The sequence below is a fragment of the Mesitornis unicolor genome, unplaced genomic scaffold, assembly GCF_000695765.1.
Source record: "Mesitornis unicolor isolate BGI_N332 unplaced genomic scaffold, ASM69576v1 scaffold5866, whole genome shotgun sequence".
Classification (NCBI taxonomy): domain Eukaryota; kingdom Metazoa; phylum Chordata; class Aves; order Mesitornithiformes; family Mesitornithidae; genus Mesitornis; species Mesitornis unicolor.
The window spans coordinates 44,617-66,362 of record NW_010188831.1 but is presented as its reverse complement, the minus strand read 5'-3'; the positions used below and the strand labels follow the sequence as shown (position 1 = coordinate 66,362).

Genomic DNA, 21,746 nt, shown 5'->3' with positions numbered 1-21,746 from the left:
CCAGTTGGTCCAAAAAACACTAGAACTTTTTCCTGAGCAGAATTTAAAGAGAAATGTTTTCATTATCTCTGTCAACTGTAGTACCACCAGAAATCAGAATGTCACACTTTATTTTTGCTCATTCTTCCAATCTATTATTTCATAGGCAATTTTCATGTCAAACAGTCCTGCTGTTTTGTCATATTGCTGCTCAGTGGCACTAGGGCCCAATGAGGCATGTTCTCAAGTCATTTTGGAAGGGCTCACTGAAGCCACTGTTTTCAGCGTGGCTATTTATCATACTTGGTAGCAGTCTGGTAAATATAGCTTCCTTATAGCTGTCCCATGGTTTGGTTGGGGTTTTTTTGGTCTACCATGCTTCAGCCTGTGCTTCTACACACAATTTTCTTCCCATTTTCCTTTAATCAAGACAGGAGAGAGCAGCATCTGCTGAGCGTGAAGTGTCTTCTGAATTTCAGTATGAGAGAGGACTCCCAAAAGACTCCAATTAAAAGGGACACAAAAGCTGCCTTTCACAGACATGCTACAATAGGATTTCCCATTATGGGTTGTAATTGCTTGGGTTTAAAGTAGTTTTAAAAACATGTTTCTTTTTAATAGTGATTGAATTTCATGACATAAGTAGTGTATGGCCTATAAAAGTATGAGGTGGTGTTTCTGGAACTAGAACCCCTAATTACTTGCTGTAGACTACCACGTCATGAAAATATATAGAGCAAATTGCAAAAGCCTCTCATTACAGAGCGCTCGTAAATACACACTTTTGTTGTGCGTGGCTGATGGATGATAATATAAAAACAGAGTAGAGTTGCATTGCTGAATTAGAATACCAGGTCTTGTAACAGGAAGTGCTGATGCACGGGAGTACTCTTGAGTAGCGTGTGACTGTTGTACGTGTCCTTCATTTATGTCTTCTGCCTGGAAGTGATTCAGAAAGATTGGTGTCTTCTGTTTTCAGAGGAGCTGATTTGTGGGAAGGTGGGTCTTTTGGGTGATGGACCCAGAGAAGGAAAAAAAACCCACAGAAAATGCCTTTGTGTTATTTAGAATAAGCGGTGCTTTTTGGGAGGCACAGGGTGTTAATCTTCTAGAGGGTTTTTTGTTTGGTTTGGGGTTTGGTGGTTGGTTTTTTTTGGGGGGGGGTGTTATTTTTTTAAGCATGACTTGATTACAAATCTGTTCTTTTGGACATGTGTTAAATATTTGTGTGCAGTATGTTAGCTTTTGTTTAAGATCTTCTGTAAGCTGATTTCAGATTGATATTTTTTTAATGCCTTTGAGGAACATGTAGTGTTCGTTATACAAAATTGTTTTAGTGATGTCTCTGGAAAGAACGGTTTCAGGGGGTTTTTATTTTGAACAGGTAATGTCTGTACATGAATTGCAAGCTGGTCTCTAGTGGGGACGCTGTGGGAGGATGAACACGGAGGAGCTGGAGCTATTGACTGATTCCAAGTACAGAAACTATGTAGCAGCTGTTGACAAAGCACTGAAGAACTTTGAATATTCCAGTGAATGGGCAGATTTAATTTCGGCACTTGGAAAGCTGAACAAGGTATGCCCTGCAGGTGATCTTGGAAAAAAAATCAGGAACTGACAAAGGGTACTGGTGTAAAAAACCAGAAGTGCAAGGTTGTAGCAGTGTAATATTCTTGCAAATATTTTAGCAGTCTGAGCCAAATGTTGGGTGTGTTCGAGGAGCAAACAAATCAAACAAATGCCTTTCTAAGACTTACAGTTGAACCCTTTGTGATTGTAACGAAGGGGAAAAGTTATTTACCTTTCTAGTGGAAGTAAACGCAAGGCATATTTTATTGCTAACATTTACTTCTAATGACATTCAGTGCTATTGAAATAGTGTGAAAACCAGTAGCCAGTATAAATATCAGCAATATGAAACATAGGTATAAAATGGGACTCAAATCATTCATTGACCAGAGAATGTTATCGTTCTGATTCATTTTAACAGTTAATAAGTTGAATGTGTAATATCTTTGTAATCTTTAATAGCGGTTTGCAAATGAATACAGCTCTTGATATCCGTAAAAATCTTGTTCTAATCAATCCTTTGTGTTTCTAGAGTTTGCTTTACAAACACACATTTTGCCAATGTGGAGCTTTGCTGAATTTGGCATAGAAAATTACAGGTCTGAAGCATTTACATTGTACCCTTTAAACTTTGTGGAAAATCAAGAATGACAGTACAGTTGGCAATGCCAGTGGCATAATTTCTTTGTGTAAACTCTCATTTCTTTCATTTTTTGATTGTAACAGTTCTTGCTGCACATGTATACAAAGTAAAGCCTGTGATACTAGGGAAGAAAACTCTAAAGATGTAAAGATGCAACTCTGTGTCCCAGTCCTGAAGTGATTATATAGTTTCAGGCAGTCACAAAGTTTTGTGTATTGTCTCAATCTGTGACAGTTTCTTAAAGTTGTCCCAGACTCACCACCTGCACTTTAATAGTCCTCTTTGGGCTACTGCCAATTGATTTTAGCAAATGAAGGTAGTAATTTTTGTCCTCAAAAGGATGAGTAAAATGAGATGGAGAAGCTGTAAGTCAGTTTTAAATGCCTTGGCAATTCCATGTATAGCAAGTGTACAAGTGAAAGGCATTGCAAAGAAAAAGCTCCACAGTACATCTTACATGTTGGGTTTTTTCCTAGGTATGTGTTGTGACTTACTGACCATGTTCAGAGGCTAATTTATTGAATGTGCATTTGATGTTTAACTCATTTTTGCGCTGTTTTCCTTAATGTGTTCATTTGTCAGGTACTGCAGAACAACGCAAAGTACCAGGTAGTACCGAAAAAGCTGACTATAGGCAAGCGCTTAGCACAATGTCTTCATCCAGCCCTGCCGGGAGGGGTTCATCGGAAGGCACTTGAGACATATGAGATAATCTTCAAAATCATTGGACCCAAGCGTTTGGCCAAAGATCTTTTCCTCTACAGGTACAATAGTTTAAACAACTCAATTCCAAATGCGTGGTTGAGATGCTTTTGGTTTCCTGCATTTTATATGAATAATATTGCTTATAATATTGCTTTGTTATATAGCAAGATTTAATCTGTTTCTTTCTCTCATGTTACTGGTGCTTGTGTAGTACTCTTCTTCTGAATAGTGTGTAAACAGATCACCTAAACTTCTGTTAGGAATCAAGGCAAGTGCTAGAAAACCTGGAATTTAGTATTTCTTCATTGAAATAAACAAAGTTTTGTGCATCTGTGGACAGTAATTGAAGTCTTAACGCTTATGTCAATGTATTCACATTGCATTTTGTCTATTGTAATTTAATTGGTATTGGAAAAGAATTAGAGTATATTTTATTGCAAGAAACTTTCGCTCCAAGCAATGAAATCAACAGAACAGAAAGACTTTTTTTTTTTTTTTAAATAATGGGGGCAAGTACAATTTTTTTTCTCACTGTCAGTCTCTAGAACTAATGATAATGAAACAGAAAGGATAACCTTGAAAAGTTAAGTGTAGTGAAAATATATTGATTCCTAAACCTCCAGTAGAATTTGGATTGGGTGGGACGGGCAGGACATTAAGCTATTCATTATATAATGCACAGAGGGATGCGTGCATATGTGTATCAGCACAGTCACACATGGCTCTTAATCTTGAGCTATCCCTGGAGATTAAGATTTCATCAGTTTGAGAAGTAGTGGAATAAAATTGAATTCTGTTTAGGTAGCCAAGAGATGTATTAATGCTTGGAAATAAATTCTGTGCCTCAACATCAGCTGTTCTGTTGTGCATTGTTACGATATTTATATATCATTCCATTTGCTGAGGGGGGAGGGGAGTCTCACATGGTTTTAAAGATTCTGTGAACTCACTGCTTGCATTTTTCATCTGTGCAGTGATTCAGTAGCTGCAATATCTTGTAACAACAAGTTCTAGGATAGTGAAAAATGCTACCTTGTGTAATGCAACTAAAAGCCATTGTTACTGGTGCTTGGGAGAAGACTGACATTCACATCAAGGCATTATCAAAGATTCCAGTATTTTTCATGAAAGCAGAATGACAGTGTCTGAACATCAGATCTTGAAGGATGAGTGGTAGCCTTACAAAGACAGACTGTGGCGTGGTGTACCGGTTATTGAACAAAAAGATATTTTCTGCAGAAAAAAGAAACCAACTGACAATGACAAAACAGTTCTTCTAGATAGATAAAAACAGTTTTTCCAAACAGTTTTGTACTTTGGATATTTTTTTCCTTTGACATGGATAACATTGCATTCACAAAGATTTTTTTTCTTTTAATAGTGTATTTGTAGGTGTATATTTTAAGATCCTTGTCTCAAACTTCCCCTTTCTACTGTTCTTTCGTTTTCTTCGTGTGCTGGAGGTCTACTGACCTGAGTCCTCAGTGATTTTGAAGATTGCAGTTGATTATTGGTACTGTTTGTAATAATTTATAATATTTAGTAGCAATTACAAAAATGGGTTTAGTATGTAGGTAACGTCTCCTTAGCTGATCATATTTGTAACTTTCATGAACTTACATTCATGGTGAACTGAAAACATACTTCCAATGCTTTCAATTCATTAAGTGCTACATTGTGAACAGTGAGTTTATGGTTAGTGTGAGAATCTGTTTTCAGGCTGAATTTCTGAAGTAAGTATATCCTTTGTTGCTACTTGACAGTATTAATGTCTTGAAATTTATCTTTAGGTTAAAACATTATTTTTCTTTTCTTACAGAAAAGCATTTCTGTGAATTTCCTCAAATGTTCTCATCCGTTTTTGTTTTTTCTTTTTCTTACATTGCAAAGGCAATCTATTTTAAAATACATTTTCCATTATGATGTAGTTCAGCATGGGCAAAATGAACATTTTGTCTTGCAGAGATGCTTCTGGTTTATCATATTTCTTTTATAGGTGAAAGACAGTCATCTCTGGGCCTTCAGTGCTTGCTATCACAACACTAATAAAGCTCATCATGTTAATCTTAACATACCAGCCTGTCAGTGTGGAAGGTACTCGTGTTGTGTGCTGGTCTGTGCCTGTGCGTAATTCTAAGATAAAAACACGATACTTATAACTACACCGGACGTGCCTGTAAGATATAAATGAAAGATATCTCAAGATATAAATGAAATTGTCTCACATGAGAAGCTTCCTGAAAAAGATAAATTTTATTTTTCACAGTTCTGGACTATTCCCACTCCTTGCCAATGCCGCTATGTCTGTCAAGCCAACGTTATTGAGTCTGTACGAGATTTATTACCTCCCTTTGGGGAAAACATTGAAACCAGGACTGCAAGGACTGTTAACTGGGATTCTGCCTGGGTTAGAGGAGGGGTCGGAGTATTATGAAAGGTAAGGATAGATATGTTAATAAGGTTATATGCTTGATTTTTTTTGGAGTTTTTTGTTTGTTTTTCTGCAACTTTTCATTAAATAATTGTATGTGGGTTTGTTTTTTTTTAGATGGGTGGTATTTAATTCCATCCAGTCATATTAATTGCAATGGAACAGTATGGTAGAAGATTCTTAACATTAATTATGATATATTAACTGTTAGTTGTTCCTGTTATTGAGAGGGAATTGACATTAAGTAGACATAGTGTCATATGTCAATCTCTTTTCCCAAGTAGCAAGTGATAGGACAAGAGAAAATGGCCTCAAATTGCACCAGAGGAGGTTTAGATTGAATATTAGGAAAAATTCCTTCATTGAAAGGGTTATCAAGCATTGGAAGAGGCTGCTCAGGGAAGTGGGTTGACCCACCATCCTTGGAGGTCTTTAAAAGACCTGTGTAGTGGTTTAGTGGTGGAGTTGTCAGTGCAACAGCTGGACTCAATCTTAAGGTTTTTTTCCAACTTAAATGATACTGTGATTCTTGTTAGGGATTGAAACATGTAACATCTTAGGAACATGCTGCTTGTTTCTTTTCCATGCGTTTCCTTTAAAGTAGTACTGCCATATTATTCGTGGTCTATAATACATACCTTACCTGAACTTAAGATAACAAACAAAGCTTCCGTCATTAAGATTTACTCGTTATGATACCTAAATTGTCATTAAACCACCTGTGTAAGAGACAGCAATGATCCACCAATCTTTATAAGTTGTTATTCTATTTCTAGCAGAGTGGCCTGGAAGGTAATACCTTTTCTTATCCAGCAAGCCTAAGCCTTGCTGGAGTCATCTTGACTGTGGTGTACTGGGTGCTGGGGTAAAATCTTAACGTGTTAAACGATGAAGTTGCACCCCAAGGCTTTGAATTTTTGGAATTGTTCACACGGTTACACATTCTTGATATTTCCAAATTCAGAAGCTAGAATTTTCACAACTTGTATGTGAAGAGCAATTTAACGTTGTCTTTTTCTATTTCTGCATAGGCAGATACAGTGTGGTTGGCATCACTGCAACAGGGAACAAGGGGTACTCAGCTTGCCTCCTGGAGTTGGCCATAGGGTGTAGGAGTGCTGCCACATGAGTGCGGAGAGATGATGACAGGGGAAAAGGTTGCTTGTGCACAAAGAACTGTGGTATTTTTATGCCCTGTTGTTGCCAAAAGTGCTTAATGCAAAGAATGAGATGGCAAAAGCCATTTGCTTGATTCTTTTTGTCAGTAGCTGTGCTTTCCTGCTCTCTGTCTAAAACCTCTGTCTGTATCAAAACTTGGCTTGAAGTAGCAGATAAGGCAGTTATTTGGCTCTTTGAACATAAGCAGTACATAAGGAGAAGCTGTGTGCAGGCAGATACCTTTTGCAAGCCACGTTGGCCCATAGGCTTGCTTGTTGGATCACTCTGTTCAGGCTGCAGTATAAGGTTCACTGTACAATTAGGCCTTCTGTTGGCCTCTCAGAAGAAAGTTTCGACCTTCCTGTAACAATTTATTTTTATATTTATTAAACTTGGGCATAGAGGCGAAGGGTTGAGAGACACTCCCTGATTCAGCTGACTTGGTTTTACTGCAGGACGAACACATTGCTGGAGAAGGTGGCCTCAGCTGTGGATCAGTCGGCGTTCTACAGTGCCCTCTGGGGCAGCCTCCTCACAAGCCCTGCAGTTCGCTTGCCTGGGATCACCTATGTCCTCTCCCATTTGAACAGAAAGCTTTCAATGGAGGATCAACTCTACATAATTGGCAGCGATATTGAATTAATGGTAATGCTTTGCTGGAACAATAAAAACATTGATGTTATGTATTTACAGAATAATATACTTCCAAGGGTTTAGATGTCTTCTCTGTCTTTGAACATAACCTTTGAAGAGATAGAAATGCACGTTTGTTTATTATAGCTCCAGTTAAGGTGATGGTTTTGTGCAAGATAAGTATTGCAAAGCTGAGTTAATGTTTCAGAACTGCTTCGGTTTTGTATAAAATTTTCCATTTGTGACACACTTCACTTAAAAGTGGTTGAGTTTTGTGGTATTCTTTGGAAAACAGTATGTTATTTTATCTTTTAAACTTAAGATATTAATTGGTAATATAAAAAAGCAAAAGCTTAATGTTTGTATAGTTCAGGGAATCTATGTTCATTATATGTTTCCTCGGTGAATTTTTTTTTTCCTGTTTTATCTTGTTATTCAAAAGTTTAAAAAATTCATTTCGTACATATCACTATTTATAAACAACTGTTCTTATTTTGTGAATGTACTACCTTAAAATAATATGGTAAATAACTTTTTTTTTGGGGGGGGGGATCTGCTGTTACTTCAGGTGGAAGCGGTAAGCACGTCAGTGCAAGATACCAGTGTTTTAGTGCAGAGGAGCACGTTGGACCTTATCCTTTTTTGTTTTCCGTTCCACATGAGCCAGGTAGGTTATTAAGATAAGAGAGATGAATTGGCATTCTTCTATATGTACTCCACTTCTTAGGTCAATAGCAGTATTTAATTGGCCTTTGTTAATGATTTTCCCCAAACTTGAACAAGAGTCATATGTAAGAGTTTCTCTGATAGATTTGGCTATTCTCGTGTCCTGATCCATGCCCTTCTGCTTTTTAACTTGGTATGTTAACTTTAAAGTTAACTTTAACTTCTGCATATGCAAACCCAATATAAATTATGATGCTCAATCTATGCAGAAGCTTTTAATTTCCTGTAATTTGATTAGAAAACAAATTATCTGTTCATGTGCAAGTTTCCAATTCTCAGTGTTCTAAAGCAGCAGAAGTTAATCCTCTTAGCATAACTGAGAACACTAGAGAATTGAAAATGATGATTGGTTCTGGGTGAGTAGTTAGCCCTAGCAGTAGTGGGAGATAGTCCTTACAACTTCGAGGTAATTTTTTTTTTACTCCATTTATTGTTAGTCACTTTCTGTTTTTAAATGATCCATTATTTATTTTCCTCCTAGAGGAAAACTTATACAAGGTTCATTCTCACCTTGTTAGAAACTATGGTAATCCTGCACTTTCCTGTAAGAAGAGCAGTGTTCTTGCTTGGGGAAGTGGTTCGTTCATATTTATCAGTTCCTATAGGAGTATTTGGAGTGTTTCAGCTTAGGTGCTAGGATGGTGAAATTATCAGTACAGCATTTCTGTAATACTGAGACTTACACAAACATTTAAAGTAGTAAGAGATTATAAGTAAGTAAAATTCTTCGGTGTTTTGGTTGTTAGTTGGGTTTATTTTACACTGGATTTTAGTTGAAGTTGCTTCTAAGCCTTTTGTCTAATAAACAGAACAAGTATCTTAAAACAAAAATGAGCTGTTTATGGAGTTGAGTACCTTTGCTGTTTATAAATGGTGCATACTTCTACAAAGTGTTCCAAATAATAATCCTGTTTTGTTTTCCTAAGAGCAAGATTGTGTTTTGTTATGCTACTCTGAATTCAGAAATGTCAGAACATGAAATCAGCTATGTTTTAGTGCACATGAAGCTGCTAGCATAGAAAGAGAGTTGCTTTTCATGGTTAAATTTATTCATGTTTCTAACTTCTCCAGGCAACACGTCCAGATATGATCAGAATTTTGTCAGCAGCCCTTCATGTGGTACTGCGCAGGGATATGTCCCTCAACCGAAGGCTTTATGCGTGGCTTCTCGGTAGGTTTGTATTCATTTCATTGTTGACTAGAAGTGGAAGAAGGATTATATGTTCATTAGCAGTATTTTGCCATATCGTGAGGAAGGACTCTTGGAAAAATGAAATGCCTAATTTGTATCATAAGGAAGAAAGGCACTGTCTCTCTCCATGGACATAGAAGATGAAGAATGTCGTGCTGGAACTCTTTGCTGTTATATACATTACTGGTACATTTTCCTGTAGCAGCAGTTATGGACTATGTTCAGGGATAGAGCCTGGTTCACTACACCTGCATAAATAGATACCGAAAGGCAACTTTTGTCACCCTAAAAACATAAAATGGAAAAAAACAGAGAACAGACATTATAGAGTGTAAATGGCAGTTGAAACACAACAGCATGAAAGGGATGAGTATAAAAGAATGTTGAAAATGTTGATATTACATTGATGAAGACTTGGGCACATAAACGTAAAGCTTCCTCAGACATTTGCGTGATTGAATTAACAAATCACCAATCACTTATGTTCTCCATGCAAGCAGAACATTATTTCAGTGCCTTTTTGGTGTAAAAATTGGTCAATGACAGTATGCACACTTCAATTCAAAATTCAAAAGTTACAAACCAGTGCATAATCAGAAGAGGGTAGGAGAGAATAATAGTTATTTAGAAGACCTTAACTATTTAAAGAATATTTAGAACACTAGAAATTAAAAAATTTTAGAAAACATCTATTCTTTTTCAGCCTTGTGTTTTAAGGAAATTAAGCCCATGGTCATGTGAAACCGGCCTGTTACTCTTTAAAACCAGTTTCAGCCCATTTTGAGAGAAGTCAGGATCTCTGAGTGTCACAGAAACTGGAAACTGAGTGGTGACACACAAAGTGATTTCTCTGCTTGCGGAGAAGACTGTTTTATGGTCTGCTCTTACCTTTTTTCCTTTGGCTTCCCAGCTCACCAGCAAGCACATGTGTGCTTCTCAGGCTACCCAGAACCCTTCCCAGCACCTCTTGCATCTTTCCAAGCTGATAGTTAAGGCGTCAGAGGCAGGTAGCCTGTGGGTCATCGGGGAGCAAGGAAGTAAGTAGGCAAGGGACATGAGAAAGAAGTGAAGTTACGAAGGGAGAGATGAAGTCAGCAGCAGTGCTTTTGTATAAGGGGTTTGATTTTGTTGCTGTATAAGTTGCAGGGATTTAGAAGATAAATATGAAAAAATCCCAGCTTCTTTAGTTAGTCTTTTCTCAAGACACTGACTTGCAAATTACTCATCATTTAAAGAATGACAATGAAATGCACTGTCATGCTCCATATCTACATTTTCCAATTTAGGGGAAAAAATAATTTTCGGATGAAACACTACACTACTGTTTCATCTCAAATGGGTGGATTAGATATGTCTTTGCTGTCATTGAAAAAGATGCTTTATGTGTTTAAAATATCATGCTGCTTTTTTTAGTTGTGGAACCTTCTTCTACAGCTATTTCATGAGCATAGTCTCCACTGAAAGGTAATATAACTTCAGAAGATAGTTTTACAGTGACTGTTCCAGGTCCTGATATGTGAGCAGCTCTTTAAATCCAGGTTAGCTTAACCATTGTTAACAGTGGTTGTTTTAAGTTGCTGCTAACGGGCATGCTTCTTCTCAGGCTTTCCTTCTATTTTTGTCACTTCAAGATAAAAACTATGGAACATGCTCCTGTAGAATGGGGTGGTATCCTGACCAACTTATGGATTTATTTTTTTTAAAATTTTTTTTATTAAGCATATTTTTTTGTAGAATAAAAAATGTATTTGGTTAAAGAAAAGATAGAAACTTACAAAACAAAGTTTTATCTCCATGTAATTTTGAATAACAAAGCTGATTTAGTGCAATATGACTGATATTCTTTCTGAGTGCCTTAGTCATGTCAGTGTGTTTTAGTGATCATCTCTTTATATTTAAACTACTGAATTTTGTGGTCTCATAATATTAATATTTCAATATTTTTGTGGGTTAGGGTTTTTTGAAGATACTCTAGGACTATGTGGTTTGTAAACATTTGTTTCTTTTGTGCAAAAAGTAATTTGGTTAATGATGTTGCCTAAAAGTAAAGTTTGTGATTTGTGTGCAAACTGCTTGCGTGAAAGTATCACTTAGTTTCCTGTATTAAACTCTATAAAATCATCTTTCTCTTGCCAACATTACTTGGACTTCATCTTGGTAAGTTATCAGTGCTGGTGTGTTGATTTTTAGTTTAAAGAAATTGGCAAAATATTCTATTAAGAGACAATAATGCCTTCTCTTTTGTTTGCTTGAAGGTTTTGATAACAATGGTGCCCTTATAGGACCCAGAAGTACAAGGCACAGCAATCCCGAGGAGCACGCCACTTACTATTTCAACACCTTCTCTAAGGAGATGTTAGTCCAGGTAGCTACACAGTGTTTTATTGTGGCATCTTCATAAGTGCATGCTGGTCAAAGTTGCTGCGTCTTTGTCTTGACTTGCCATTTCGATGTGACTGTATAATCTCTGTCTTTTTGTGATATTGTGCCCCACTTGTCTGAAACCTTCTTGGTGGAAAAATGAAGACATGGGATAATATGTTTCTTTAAAATGACAATATGATCAGGACAAATATTAGATATCTCTCTCTCCTCATCCACAATGGATGTAGCATACATGGAAGACACTTGATTACGAGCCCAGTACACTGGAGCCTGTTCTTTCGTAAAGCACAATTGGAGAATTCTCTCCTGCTTCTGTAGATACAGAAACTCCTCTGTGTCTTGGGAATTGGAAAATTTTGATGAGAGAGTACTGGGAAGGTCTGAGTAAGAAGGGTCTTCCTCCCCTCTAAGCGAGGGGAATGTCTTTTCTGCTGTCCATTGGCTGTCACGAATGGCTGAGCAAATTGACAGTCATACTATTGACCCTTAAAGCCTTGTTAGTGAGCTGAGGTCACCTGGTCTCAATAGCTGTGCTGCTTCTCTAGCAGTAATTAAAGTATACAGATGTCTTTCAAGATGCTGTGAGTCTGACTTTGAAATCAGGAAAACATTTTATCATTAAGGCAAACTGATAAGTTCGGGATTTTTCTGATAGCGCTGTGGTACTATGTATGGGAATGAGAATGGAGATTCCAGTATTAGTAGCTGACACAAGAATGTTTAGCTGATGGCAACTTAAAGCTGATATCCAGCACAAAGCTACCACTTTCAGTTTTATCTGAAGGCGATGAGATCTGCTATTCTACTGGTGAGGAAGAGATCCCAGAATTCCAGTGCAGCAAGGACCTCGTTGGCACTCTCACCCTTCTCTTGTCACCCTTCTGCCTCCCATGGCAAGTGATTAAGAAATGATCCAAGTGTAGCGGAGAGGCCTGAATAAGATCAGGTTTTGCATGTACCTTCTGTCCAAAATGTGGTGAGCTTTTAGCAACGTTTAGGCATTAGCTAATAGGTTGTGATCTTCCTTTTATATCTGTCCATCTTTCCAGCTTAAAGCTTTTCTGTCTCCAAAGACTAATAACAATGTAGAATTGATATGGTCCATCTGATTTTTTTTTTTTTTTGCTTTTTTGGTAGCAGGCACTATTGCTGCAGTAGAATGAACAGTGGCTGTTTTTTATAACAGGGATAATTGACTTAGTTTTTGCTTTAAAGTCTTTTACAGGCATTAAAATCAGTGGCTTTCTCTACATAATACAAATTACGTATACATTCCGAAAGCATTTTGGAAGATTTCAAAAGCATTGCTCCTTTCTGCCTTCTTCCCTAGCAGTCTCTTTGTTCTTTCATCTAGTCCACCCACATCCCCATCTTATTCATTGATACAATGTACTGAAAATTCTGACTTTCTAAAGGCGTATTCAAGTACAGAAGATTTTTCTTTCAGGATACTGGCTGATAATACTTATGGTTTATAGCAGATAGCAAGGTTGAACCTGTTTTCCTGCCTCTCTTCTTTCCCATCTCTCTTCTTTCTCTTCTTTGTCCTCCTTTTTTCGAAGCTGTAAAAGAAACAAACTAGTTTTGACTCAGACAGCAAAGCCAGCCACAGAGAGAAAAACTAAGCAAAATCTGTGGCAGTTTTGTTGGTTTGTTAATTCTGCAGCTCATTCCTTAAACCGCTTCAGTATAGAAACTCAGTTTTCCCATTTGTTTTGAAGTTATCTAGTCAGCTTAGTCAAAAAAGTTTTCCACCACATAGGTGGAAAATATCTTAGATGACAGATTGTTATTTATTAAGCCCTTAAGATCTACATGCCTTACCTTCTTTAGCAACACTTAATAACTTTTCCCGTCTTCTCTTTTATTCTTAAGAAGTTTTGAGTCGGTATCTGTTCATAATGTTTTATCTTAACTTTAAGAATATACAACTTATAAAGTTCTGTTCCACAGAAATATTCTCACAGGCAAAGTTGAGACAATACTTAAGTGTGAAGAGAATGAGCTGCAGTGAGAAGACTTAATGGTCTCCACTGCTGAGAATTTTCCCTTTATATGCAGTTTTTGTTTCATCTTTCTTTCAAAAACTGTTTTCTGGTTTTGTATTTTTTGTTTTCCTGATATGCTTTTGCACTCTGTAGGCAATGGTTGGAATATTACAAGTAAATGGGCATGGAGAAGAAAGCACGTTAATGCAGGACTTAAAGCCGTTTCGAATTCTTATCAGTTTGCTGGATAAGCCTGAACTAGGTAATTTTCATACTAATTCACATTACTTCTGGTCTTTAACGTGTTTTATATGGTTTTGCTTTGAGAATTTTTCTGTCTGGTCAGATTGAGAAAGCTGCATTCTTACACTGGCAGATTAGCTGGATTTCTTAGATCTTCCAAGCTAGTAATTTAATATATTCATTGGATTCACCTTTTACCAAATGCAATTTCTTCTACTTTCAATACAGGAAATAGTAAGTTAGTCATAGAGAGAAGTGTCTGCATGTTGGAAGAAATGCAGACTGGATCTTTTTATTTCTTTAATCAAATAGAGACATTGACTATCTTAAATCTCAGCTGTTGCTTTTGGGAATAATCTGCTCTTTCTTCTAATACACACATAGAAATGAGAGAGATTATCAATAAAACAGGGTTTTTCCAGAAGAATTTCTCATGAGGAACCAAGTTTTTTGGTTTGTTATTTTTATTTTTATTATTAATTTTGCTTTCCCCTCTTTGAAGTGTTTAAATGCACTTTTTAGCAGATGAGTGCAGAGGACTGACCATGGGATAAAAGTAGATGAGGCAGAAGTATTTACAGCATGACCAAAGCTAGCTCATGATTTGAATAGCTTTCAGATGTGGACTGTTAGCGGTGCTATAATGCATAAGGCTGTGATTGCTGGTATTTCTCCCTAGGCCCTGCCATCCTAGAGGATGTACTGATTGAAGTGTTTCGAACATTATATACACAGTGCAAAGCGGAACTGGAGCTTCAGGCAGAACCTTCTTTCAACAAAGATCACACACAGCTAAGCAGGTGAGTAATGAGTATAATGTATTTTGTATTAAATGTTGTATCTTTTTGTTGCTGAAACTGGGACTGTGAAGCCTGTGGGACTGTGACCTGGTTTCTTCATGATCCAGGATCCATTGACAGTAATTGCAACTTTTGTGTTCAATGCCAAGGTCTGAAAGGCTATGGCATTATTATTGGATGTTTATTTGGTTGGTTTTTTGTTTGATTGTTGTTTTTTTAATATTTAGCATACATTTTATTCTTTATCCATGATAGAAATGCTTGCTTGATACAGCTGGTAGTCAGTATGTCAGTGAAATAGATTAGCTGTGGCATTCTTTACCTCTGTGTTCTTCAAATAAAAAAGAAGTGGACTGTTAAGCTTTCTTGTATAGTACAAATGAAGAGTGCTACAAGACAGACAGAGAGAGGGATAAAAAGTGTGAGACTGGAGCTGAGTATCTTAAAAGGTGGAGAGAAGAGGGAAGTTCAAAGCTGGGGAAGCAAAACAGCTGTAGGAATGATCATGGGAAGCAGATCTATTAAAAATGTGGTTAAAAGAGAAATACTAAAGAAAGAATAGAGAAGAAATGGAGCAACTGGGAAGAGACATTGATATGAGGAGCCTGCCAATATATTGAGCCCTAGAACAACCACCACTGTAGGGATGAGCGGAGAATAATTTGTCAGTGTTAAGTGGCAGTGGGGAAAGTCATGGTGATGTGTAGTTACACAACTCAGAAAGGAAGTGTAAAAGTATGAAATGTTCTTTTTATTTTCTTTCAGCAAACTGAGAGAAAACAAGAAAACAGCAGAATTGATTAAAACTGCAAATCTTCTTTTTAATTCCTTTGAGCCTTATTATATGTGGGATTACATTGCTCGTTGGTTTGAAGAGTGTTGTAGGTAGGTTATAATACTTAATCTCTGTATGTGCAAAGTTGAAGCTGACTTTTGGTTTATAAGCTTTTTTCCTTCAATGAAGTTAGTTGAATGTGTTCATTTAGTCTGCAAGGCTTTTTCTTCCCCATCCCTTAAACTTTGATTTTTTTGGCCAATTTCAATGAGATGTGATTGAAGGTCTTGGCAATGTGAGTTCTCCCAGACTCAGTGTCTGCGTAAAATCAGGAGACAGAGTTAGCACCTCTGCTGAAGGGAAGACTCCAGTGTGATATCAAAGGTGATTTGTCTGCCCAGGCTTGAAAGTGTCTAGCAAACCCATCAGCTTGACCAAGAGTGACTTGTGGAATGTGTTATCTTTTGTTCTGCTTTTTTAGGGAAGAAAAAGTGTGTGAGTCCTGCACATGTCAAGGAGGGCCGTGCAAGGGACCACAGTGAATAAGAGAGAACCGAAAATATTAACGGGAGGGAGAGGGACCAAGGGACCACAGAAGAGCAGAGGTTGTTGCTGAATAGATGGGGATAGATGATGTAGGGATTTCAAGTGAAATTTGTAGAAATGTTTTTTCATTGCTTATGCAATATCTTAATAATGTATTAAGATATTTGGACACTAAGGTGTCTATGAGCCAACAGTGGGCTGTCAGAAGCAAAGAAAACTGTTTTTTGGGCTACATTAGGGGAAGCATTGTCAGCAGGTGAAAGGAAGTTATTTTTCCTTTCATTTAGTGTTTCTAAGGTCACATGTGGAATATCGTGTCCAGCTTTGGGCACCTCACTTGAGGAGGAACATTGAGAAACTGTAGAGGCTCTAGGAGAGGACTGTTAAGATGGTCAGAGTCATAGGCCACTGCATAGGAGGTTGAGGTAGGTGAGTTTGTTTAGCCTGGCAAAGAGCAGGCTTGAATAGCAGCCTATGACTTCCTGAAGAGCATTTACAAAGTTGATAGAGCCATACTTTTGGTAATGGCCGATAGTGAAACAAGGGACAGCAAAAATAAGTGTTGGCTTAGGGGCTCCGGTTGGACTTTTGGAAGAGCTCTGCTAGGAGTGTAGTGCAGCAGTGGAACAGGTTGCCCAGGAAGGCTGTGGAGCCTCCTTGGGAGATTTCCAGGACTCTGCTAGACAAAACTGTGAATGAATTTGTCTAGTGATGTTAGCACTCCTGCTCAGCGTGAGAGGTTGGACTAGAATGAAATCCCTTCCAGCATGTCTGTGACTCAATTTTTGTGCATTGGACTAAATTGCTGAAGTGAAGAAAACTTTCAACAACCAAAATGCAGGTGAGAATTTCTCTGCATGTAAGTAGGTGTTACTGTAAGCATGGATACCAGATCCTTTATTAATAAATAAATAGAATCTGGAGAATGTTTTTTGGTTGTGGGGTTTTGTTTTGTTTGGTTTCTGTTTTTCTACTTGAGCTGCTGTAAGTGAAAATGTAACCAGTTTAGTTTAAACCCTGAATCTGTAAGTTATTTTCATATCACCTAGTCTGATTGCTAAATCAGTTATTACTTTGAACATGATTTAGAGATCTCTCTGAATTTGTCTTAGGCTTTTTCTTACGATTTTCCCCTACTAAAAATTACAGATAGGATTTCTTGTATCTAGTGGGTTTTTTCTGTTAGAAGTATTGCTCACTGCTATTGAGCCTTCTCTCAAAACTATTTTTGATAAGGGGCTCACTGAGTTGGATTCAAGTCATCCTTGATGAGGTATTGCAGTAGTTCATGAAACAGTGTCTCTTTCTCAGTAGGAGCACAGGATGTGAAAAAGAATTTGTGTTGTGACTTACACAAAGGGATCATTTCACTGAACGGTGAAAGAGGCCGCTAGTTTTATGAAGAGAATTGTCTGTTAGAGAGATACAGTAACCCAGTGGAGGTGTGGGTTAAGTACAGTGCTGCTTTTCAAACGTAGGTTACTGAAATTTAATGCAATTTAAATATTATTTTTTAAATATTTTAGAAATATTTTGATAAGTACTTACTGTCATTGTTTCAGACTTGGTTTCTGTAATGCTTCTATTATTTCAAGTAATTCCTGTTTTCAGTTCTGGCATATATGTTCATGAGCCCTTCCAGAACAGAGGGAAAGGATTAGCATAACTATCACTGGTAAAGTGACACCTCCCCCACTACCACCCACAGCATAATTAATGAATTGGAGAAACAAAAACTCCCTTTTTCATATCTTTTGCTTATAATATTGTCAGATTGCAACATGATTTCATAGGGGATTTGTGTTCTGTCTTACTTTACGTAGCAATAAAACTCATCGGATTATGAGTTCTTGTCAGTAGTAAAACAATGTGGTCAGCTGAAGTTGAAGTGGACATTTAGAAGAGCTTGTTTTGTTTTCCTCTTGCACAGCTTTAAAGCTTCATGGGCCTTTTGTTTCACTTTTGGTTCTCTTTATCTCAAGTGCTTAATGCCTTGGGTTTGGATCTCTTCAAAATTACTGTGCTTTCGGTAACACCATCCCTTAATCCTGTTATTGGTGCCCATGCTCATACTAGTAAATACTGTTGTGTATGGTGGGGTCACAAATGCAGTTTCCTGTAGCCTGAATTTCCTTATTTTATGAATGAAGACTGGACTACCGTGAAAGGCTGGTTGCTGCTTTTTCTGATATCGTGCGTTGGGGCCAAATGAGCTGCTTAATGGTAACAGGAGAGATTGTTTACTTGTTTACAGGGAGTATCCCTGATGTGTACAGCTTTGCATTAAGTTACAGAAACATTGTCAGTGTAAGAGAGAGGGGAAAAAATACCATGAAACCGTATTTGAATTTTGCAGGAGGACATTACATGCCAGACTTCAGACTGGGCCTGGAGGTGGTAGTGAGCAATCTGAGTTACCCCTGACAAATTTCTGCTTGTTAGTGGATTTTTTGTTGGATATAGTTTCTTTGGTAAGAACTGCTTTAATTGTTGCTAATACTGGGATTCTGTATATTCTACAGAAATGCTATATCTGCTTTATTAATTGTTTTTTCCTGAAAATATTTTGCCACAAATTGGTGGACACCTTTAGAAGAAGTTTTGAGTTCACTGTATGGTTCTTTACAGACTGGTTGGATATTTTTGTCTGTCCACAATTTCTTTTCTCTAAAACTGCACTGTATTTGTTACAAGTATCATCTTCTGTAGTTTGATATGCCAGTTTAGATGTGCAGCTTGCTTTTAAGGCTCTTTTAAAATTTCACTAAAGATATATCTTCTTTTTCTGTTGCCATTGCTTAATGTAGCAAAGACTGTTAGAACTGTTTTTTCTATACCTGTCTTTCCTCAATTCTTTGCTTTCTCATTTCAAAGCCTACTAGAAGTATGAGAGTGCTGTGTCAGGTATGGCAATCAGCCTGTTTTCCTTTAGTTCTTAATAACTTGTTTATCTTTCATTCTTAAACTTTTATATTAAGTCTATTTAAGTAATAGTAGTAGCATTCTTTAGCCTTATTGTTATGTTTTGTAATGTGTTTGTCGTGTAATGAACAAGATGTAAAATTCTGAAGAAGAGCTAAATAGATTTCTATTTGTTGGATATCCAACCGTAAAGATAACTGTGTATTTGTTTAAGTAAAGCATGTATTTCTTGTTCTTGGATATTAAGATATTAATTTTCCTTTTTTCCATGTTCTGTCTGTTTGGAGCACAGTTAAGCAAATGATAGGTACCACTGTTATAGATGATAACTTTCAGGGTGGAATTTGGTGTTACAATTAATGAATTTTATTATTACTTCGTTAGGAGACTTACATTGAAATACAGACAGAACACTTGCCTCAGCTGTTGCTCAGGATGATTTCTGCACTGACGAGCCATCTCCAGACTTTGCACTTGTCTGAGCTTACTGATTCTCTCAGACTCTGCTCGAAGATCCTCAGTAAGGTTCAACCCCCATTGCTATCTGCTGGTACAGATGGTGTTCTGCAGCTTCCCAGTGGACACAGCAGCTCCATCAAAGAATGGGAAAACAAAAAGGTACCCGATTGTGTTTCACAGCATCTTGGAAAAATACTTTTTGTGTGGAAAGGAAAAGTGGGCTTTCTAAGTCTGTGCTGAACCACCTACAGGTCTTTGATTAGATTTAGTTTAATGTACAACAATACACATGAAACTTGGATCATCAAAAGAAATTACAATTGTGCACTTCATTGTCATAAAAGGTTTGATTCTTAAGGGGTTTTATCTAAGTGTAATACTATACATGCATAAATCACTTCAGAATCAGGGCCTAAAAATGAATTAATCAACTAAGGTTTTAAGTTGTAATGCACATCAGGAGTCTGATCACACAGAATAACAAGACTCAAAAGAAATTCTCCATTTTGGTTACATATCAGGCATGTGTAAATCTGCCTCTCACCCAATTTATGGGCATCAGGTTAATACCCATCAGTTATTTTACTGTCACTGTTAAGTTCTTAGAATAATTTCATAAAGAAATAAAAGAAACAAACCACCCAGCAGCTCTTTCTTTTTAACATTGTCTAATTTGGTCTACACAACTGTGGCTTTGTAAGGTGACATGCCCTGAAATCGTTATTCTCCAGCTGAAGAAACTAGAATAACATCATAGAATAATTTAGGTTGGAAATGACAGTTGTAGGTCACTGCTCAAAGCAGGGCTGACTTCAAAGTTAGATTCTACTCTAAGGCTAGATCAGGTCATATCCAGCTTAGTTTTGAGTATCTCCAAGGGTGAAGCTTCTACAACTTCTCTATACAGCTTCTTTGTTTGCACTGTCTTATTTAATCAGAATTTCCATTGTTGCAGCTTGTGTTTGTTGACTTGTTCTTTCACCGTGGAGTTTTGAGCATGCCTTCATCTTCTCACTTACCTAATGAGAAGTCACAGACGGTGATAAAGACACCTTCTCCCCCTCCACAACTCCTGCCATTCTTTTCCTTATGACTAAGCAAATCCAACTCTGAGCTTTCCTTGTATGTCAGGTGCTCCTGTGGTGGCTCTCCACTTGACTTACTCAGTACATCATTGTTTGTTTTCATAGAATCACAGAATCTTTATGATTGGAAAAGATCTTTAAGATCATCTAATCCAACCGTTATCTAACTCTACCATGCCCACTTGTAAACCATGTCCCTTAGCACCATATCTAGTCAGCTTTTAAATGCATCCAAGGGTGGTGATTCCACCGCTTCGCTGGGCACCCTGTTCCAGTCTTTGATAAAGATCTTTTCATCTTTTTTTTTTTTTATAAAGCCTGTTGTGATTTAATTCTGTTGCCCTTTGAACCTTCAATGGCCTTTCTTCTTTCAATTACAGCTGTCTCATACGTAACCATGGCTTATGTTAAGAGAGAGAATGAAATTAATTACTGTGTTTCTGATCTCTTTTACGTTGTATTTTCCAAGACAGGATCACTCTGTCTTTCCAAGCTTTTTAGTACATATGAACACAGGAGATGGTGAAAGTTATCTCAAACAAACTTTTATTTTCATTCTTACACCATCTCTTGTAAAGAAAGATGTCATTCACCATATATAATAAAGTTTTAAAATATTCATCAAAAAGCTGTTCAGATTTTAAGATTATGCTCAAATTCTGTGTTTAAGACAGCTAGTGATTAGGATGTCAGCCAGCCAGACAACTTCTGGGCCTGTTAGATTTCAGGCAGCATCTGCCATCACTGGTAAGACAGCTAGAGGAGAAGTGTGTGGGCCTGTTCTTTACCTGCATTTACTCCCACTGATCTATGCATTTCTGTTGAAGTTGTTTCTGTGTTCACCTCACATTCTCACCAGGAAGCAGAGACTGCTACCAATTAACAACAAGACTGCGGGAGGCCAGAGCAGCCCTGAAAGCCACCATGAGTTCTTTCTGAGTAGAAATCATTAATCAGATTTGTGCATATTCTGAACTGATGAGGAATTACTGCGTGCAATGTGTCATGAAGGGCTGCTGTTGCTGGAGCAACCTTTCTTTCTTGTTTCTAGGAGATGATTTTTTCTTTTCTAGAATGATTAGTAGTTTTAAAATGAAAGTTTATTTTCTTCTTTCATAATTATAACTTTGTGTTTGAAGAAAATCCCCAACTTTCAAATCTCGGAACTGGGATCTAAGAAGAAAGATGCTAGTTAAAGTTGTACCATATATACATCCGTGAGTTAAGATTCCACCCACATTTAATAGACAATTTCTTAAGTCAAAGAGCATAAATTTTGCTGAGAAATTGAGCTGGCTTTATTAGCATAAATGTGCAAGTGGGAAGAATGGTTTTGAGATTATGATTTTATTCTTGTACAGCTCCACAGTTAACTTTTTTTAAGGTGTTTTGACAGCTTACGGTTGTAATGTTAAATGATGCTAATCCTGCCTTCCCGGTGAGACAGAACTTGAAGAGTTGTGGTTCTTCTGTCATTGGTATATCTAGACAGTTATTAGGTTAAAAG

At 37.2% G+C, this 21,746-nt stretch overlaps 1 protein-coding gene across 2 annotated transcripts in view; it reads left to right on the top strand.

The window, feature by feature from the left end:
• Window positions 1–1,361: 1,361 nt before the first annotated feature.
• Window positions 1,362–21,746, top strand: part of DOPEY1 (dopey family member 1) — a 53,922-nt gene continuing 33,537 nt past the window's right edge. The window contains exons 1-13 of one of the 2 annotated variants that reach the window (XM_010185857.1): window positions 1,362–1,555; window positions 2,774–2,955; window positions 5,163–5,333; window positions 6,941–7,130; window positions 7,687–7,785; window positions 8,916–9,015; window positions 11,319–11,401; window positions 13,563–13,671; window positions 14,332–14,452; window positions 15,218–15,337; window positions 18,130–18,244; window positions 18,648–18,677; window positions 19,080–19,313. In XM_010185857.1, coding sequence (XP_010184159.1) covers window positions 1,418–1,555; window positions 2,774–2,955; window positions 5,163–5,333; window positions 6,941–7,130; window positions 7,687–7,785; window positions 8,916–9,015; window positions 11,319–11,401; window positions 13,563–13,671; window positions 14,332–14,452; window positions 15,218–15,337; window positions 18,130–18,244; window positions 18,648–18,677; window positions 19,080–19,313 — 1,692 coding nt within the window. In that variant the 5' untranslated portion in view covers window positions 1,362–1,417. Of the gene's footprint in view, window positions 1,556–2,773; window positions 2,956–5,162; window positions 5,334–6,940; window positions 7,131–7,686; window positions 7,786–8,915; window positions 9,016–11,291; window positions 11,402–13,562; window positions 13,672–14,331; window positions 14,453–15,217; window positions 15,338–18,129; window positions 18,245–18,647; window positions 18,678–19,079; window positions 19,314–21,746 lie in introns of both variants that reach the window. The other variant, XM_010185858.1, reaches the window with a different exon arrangement.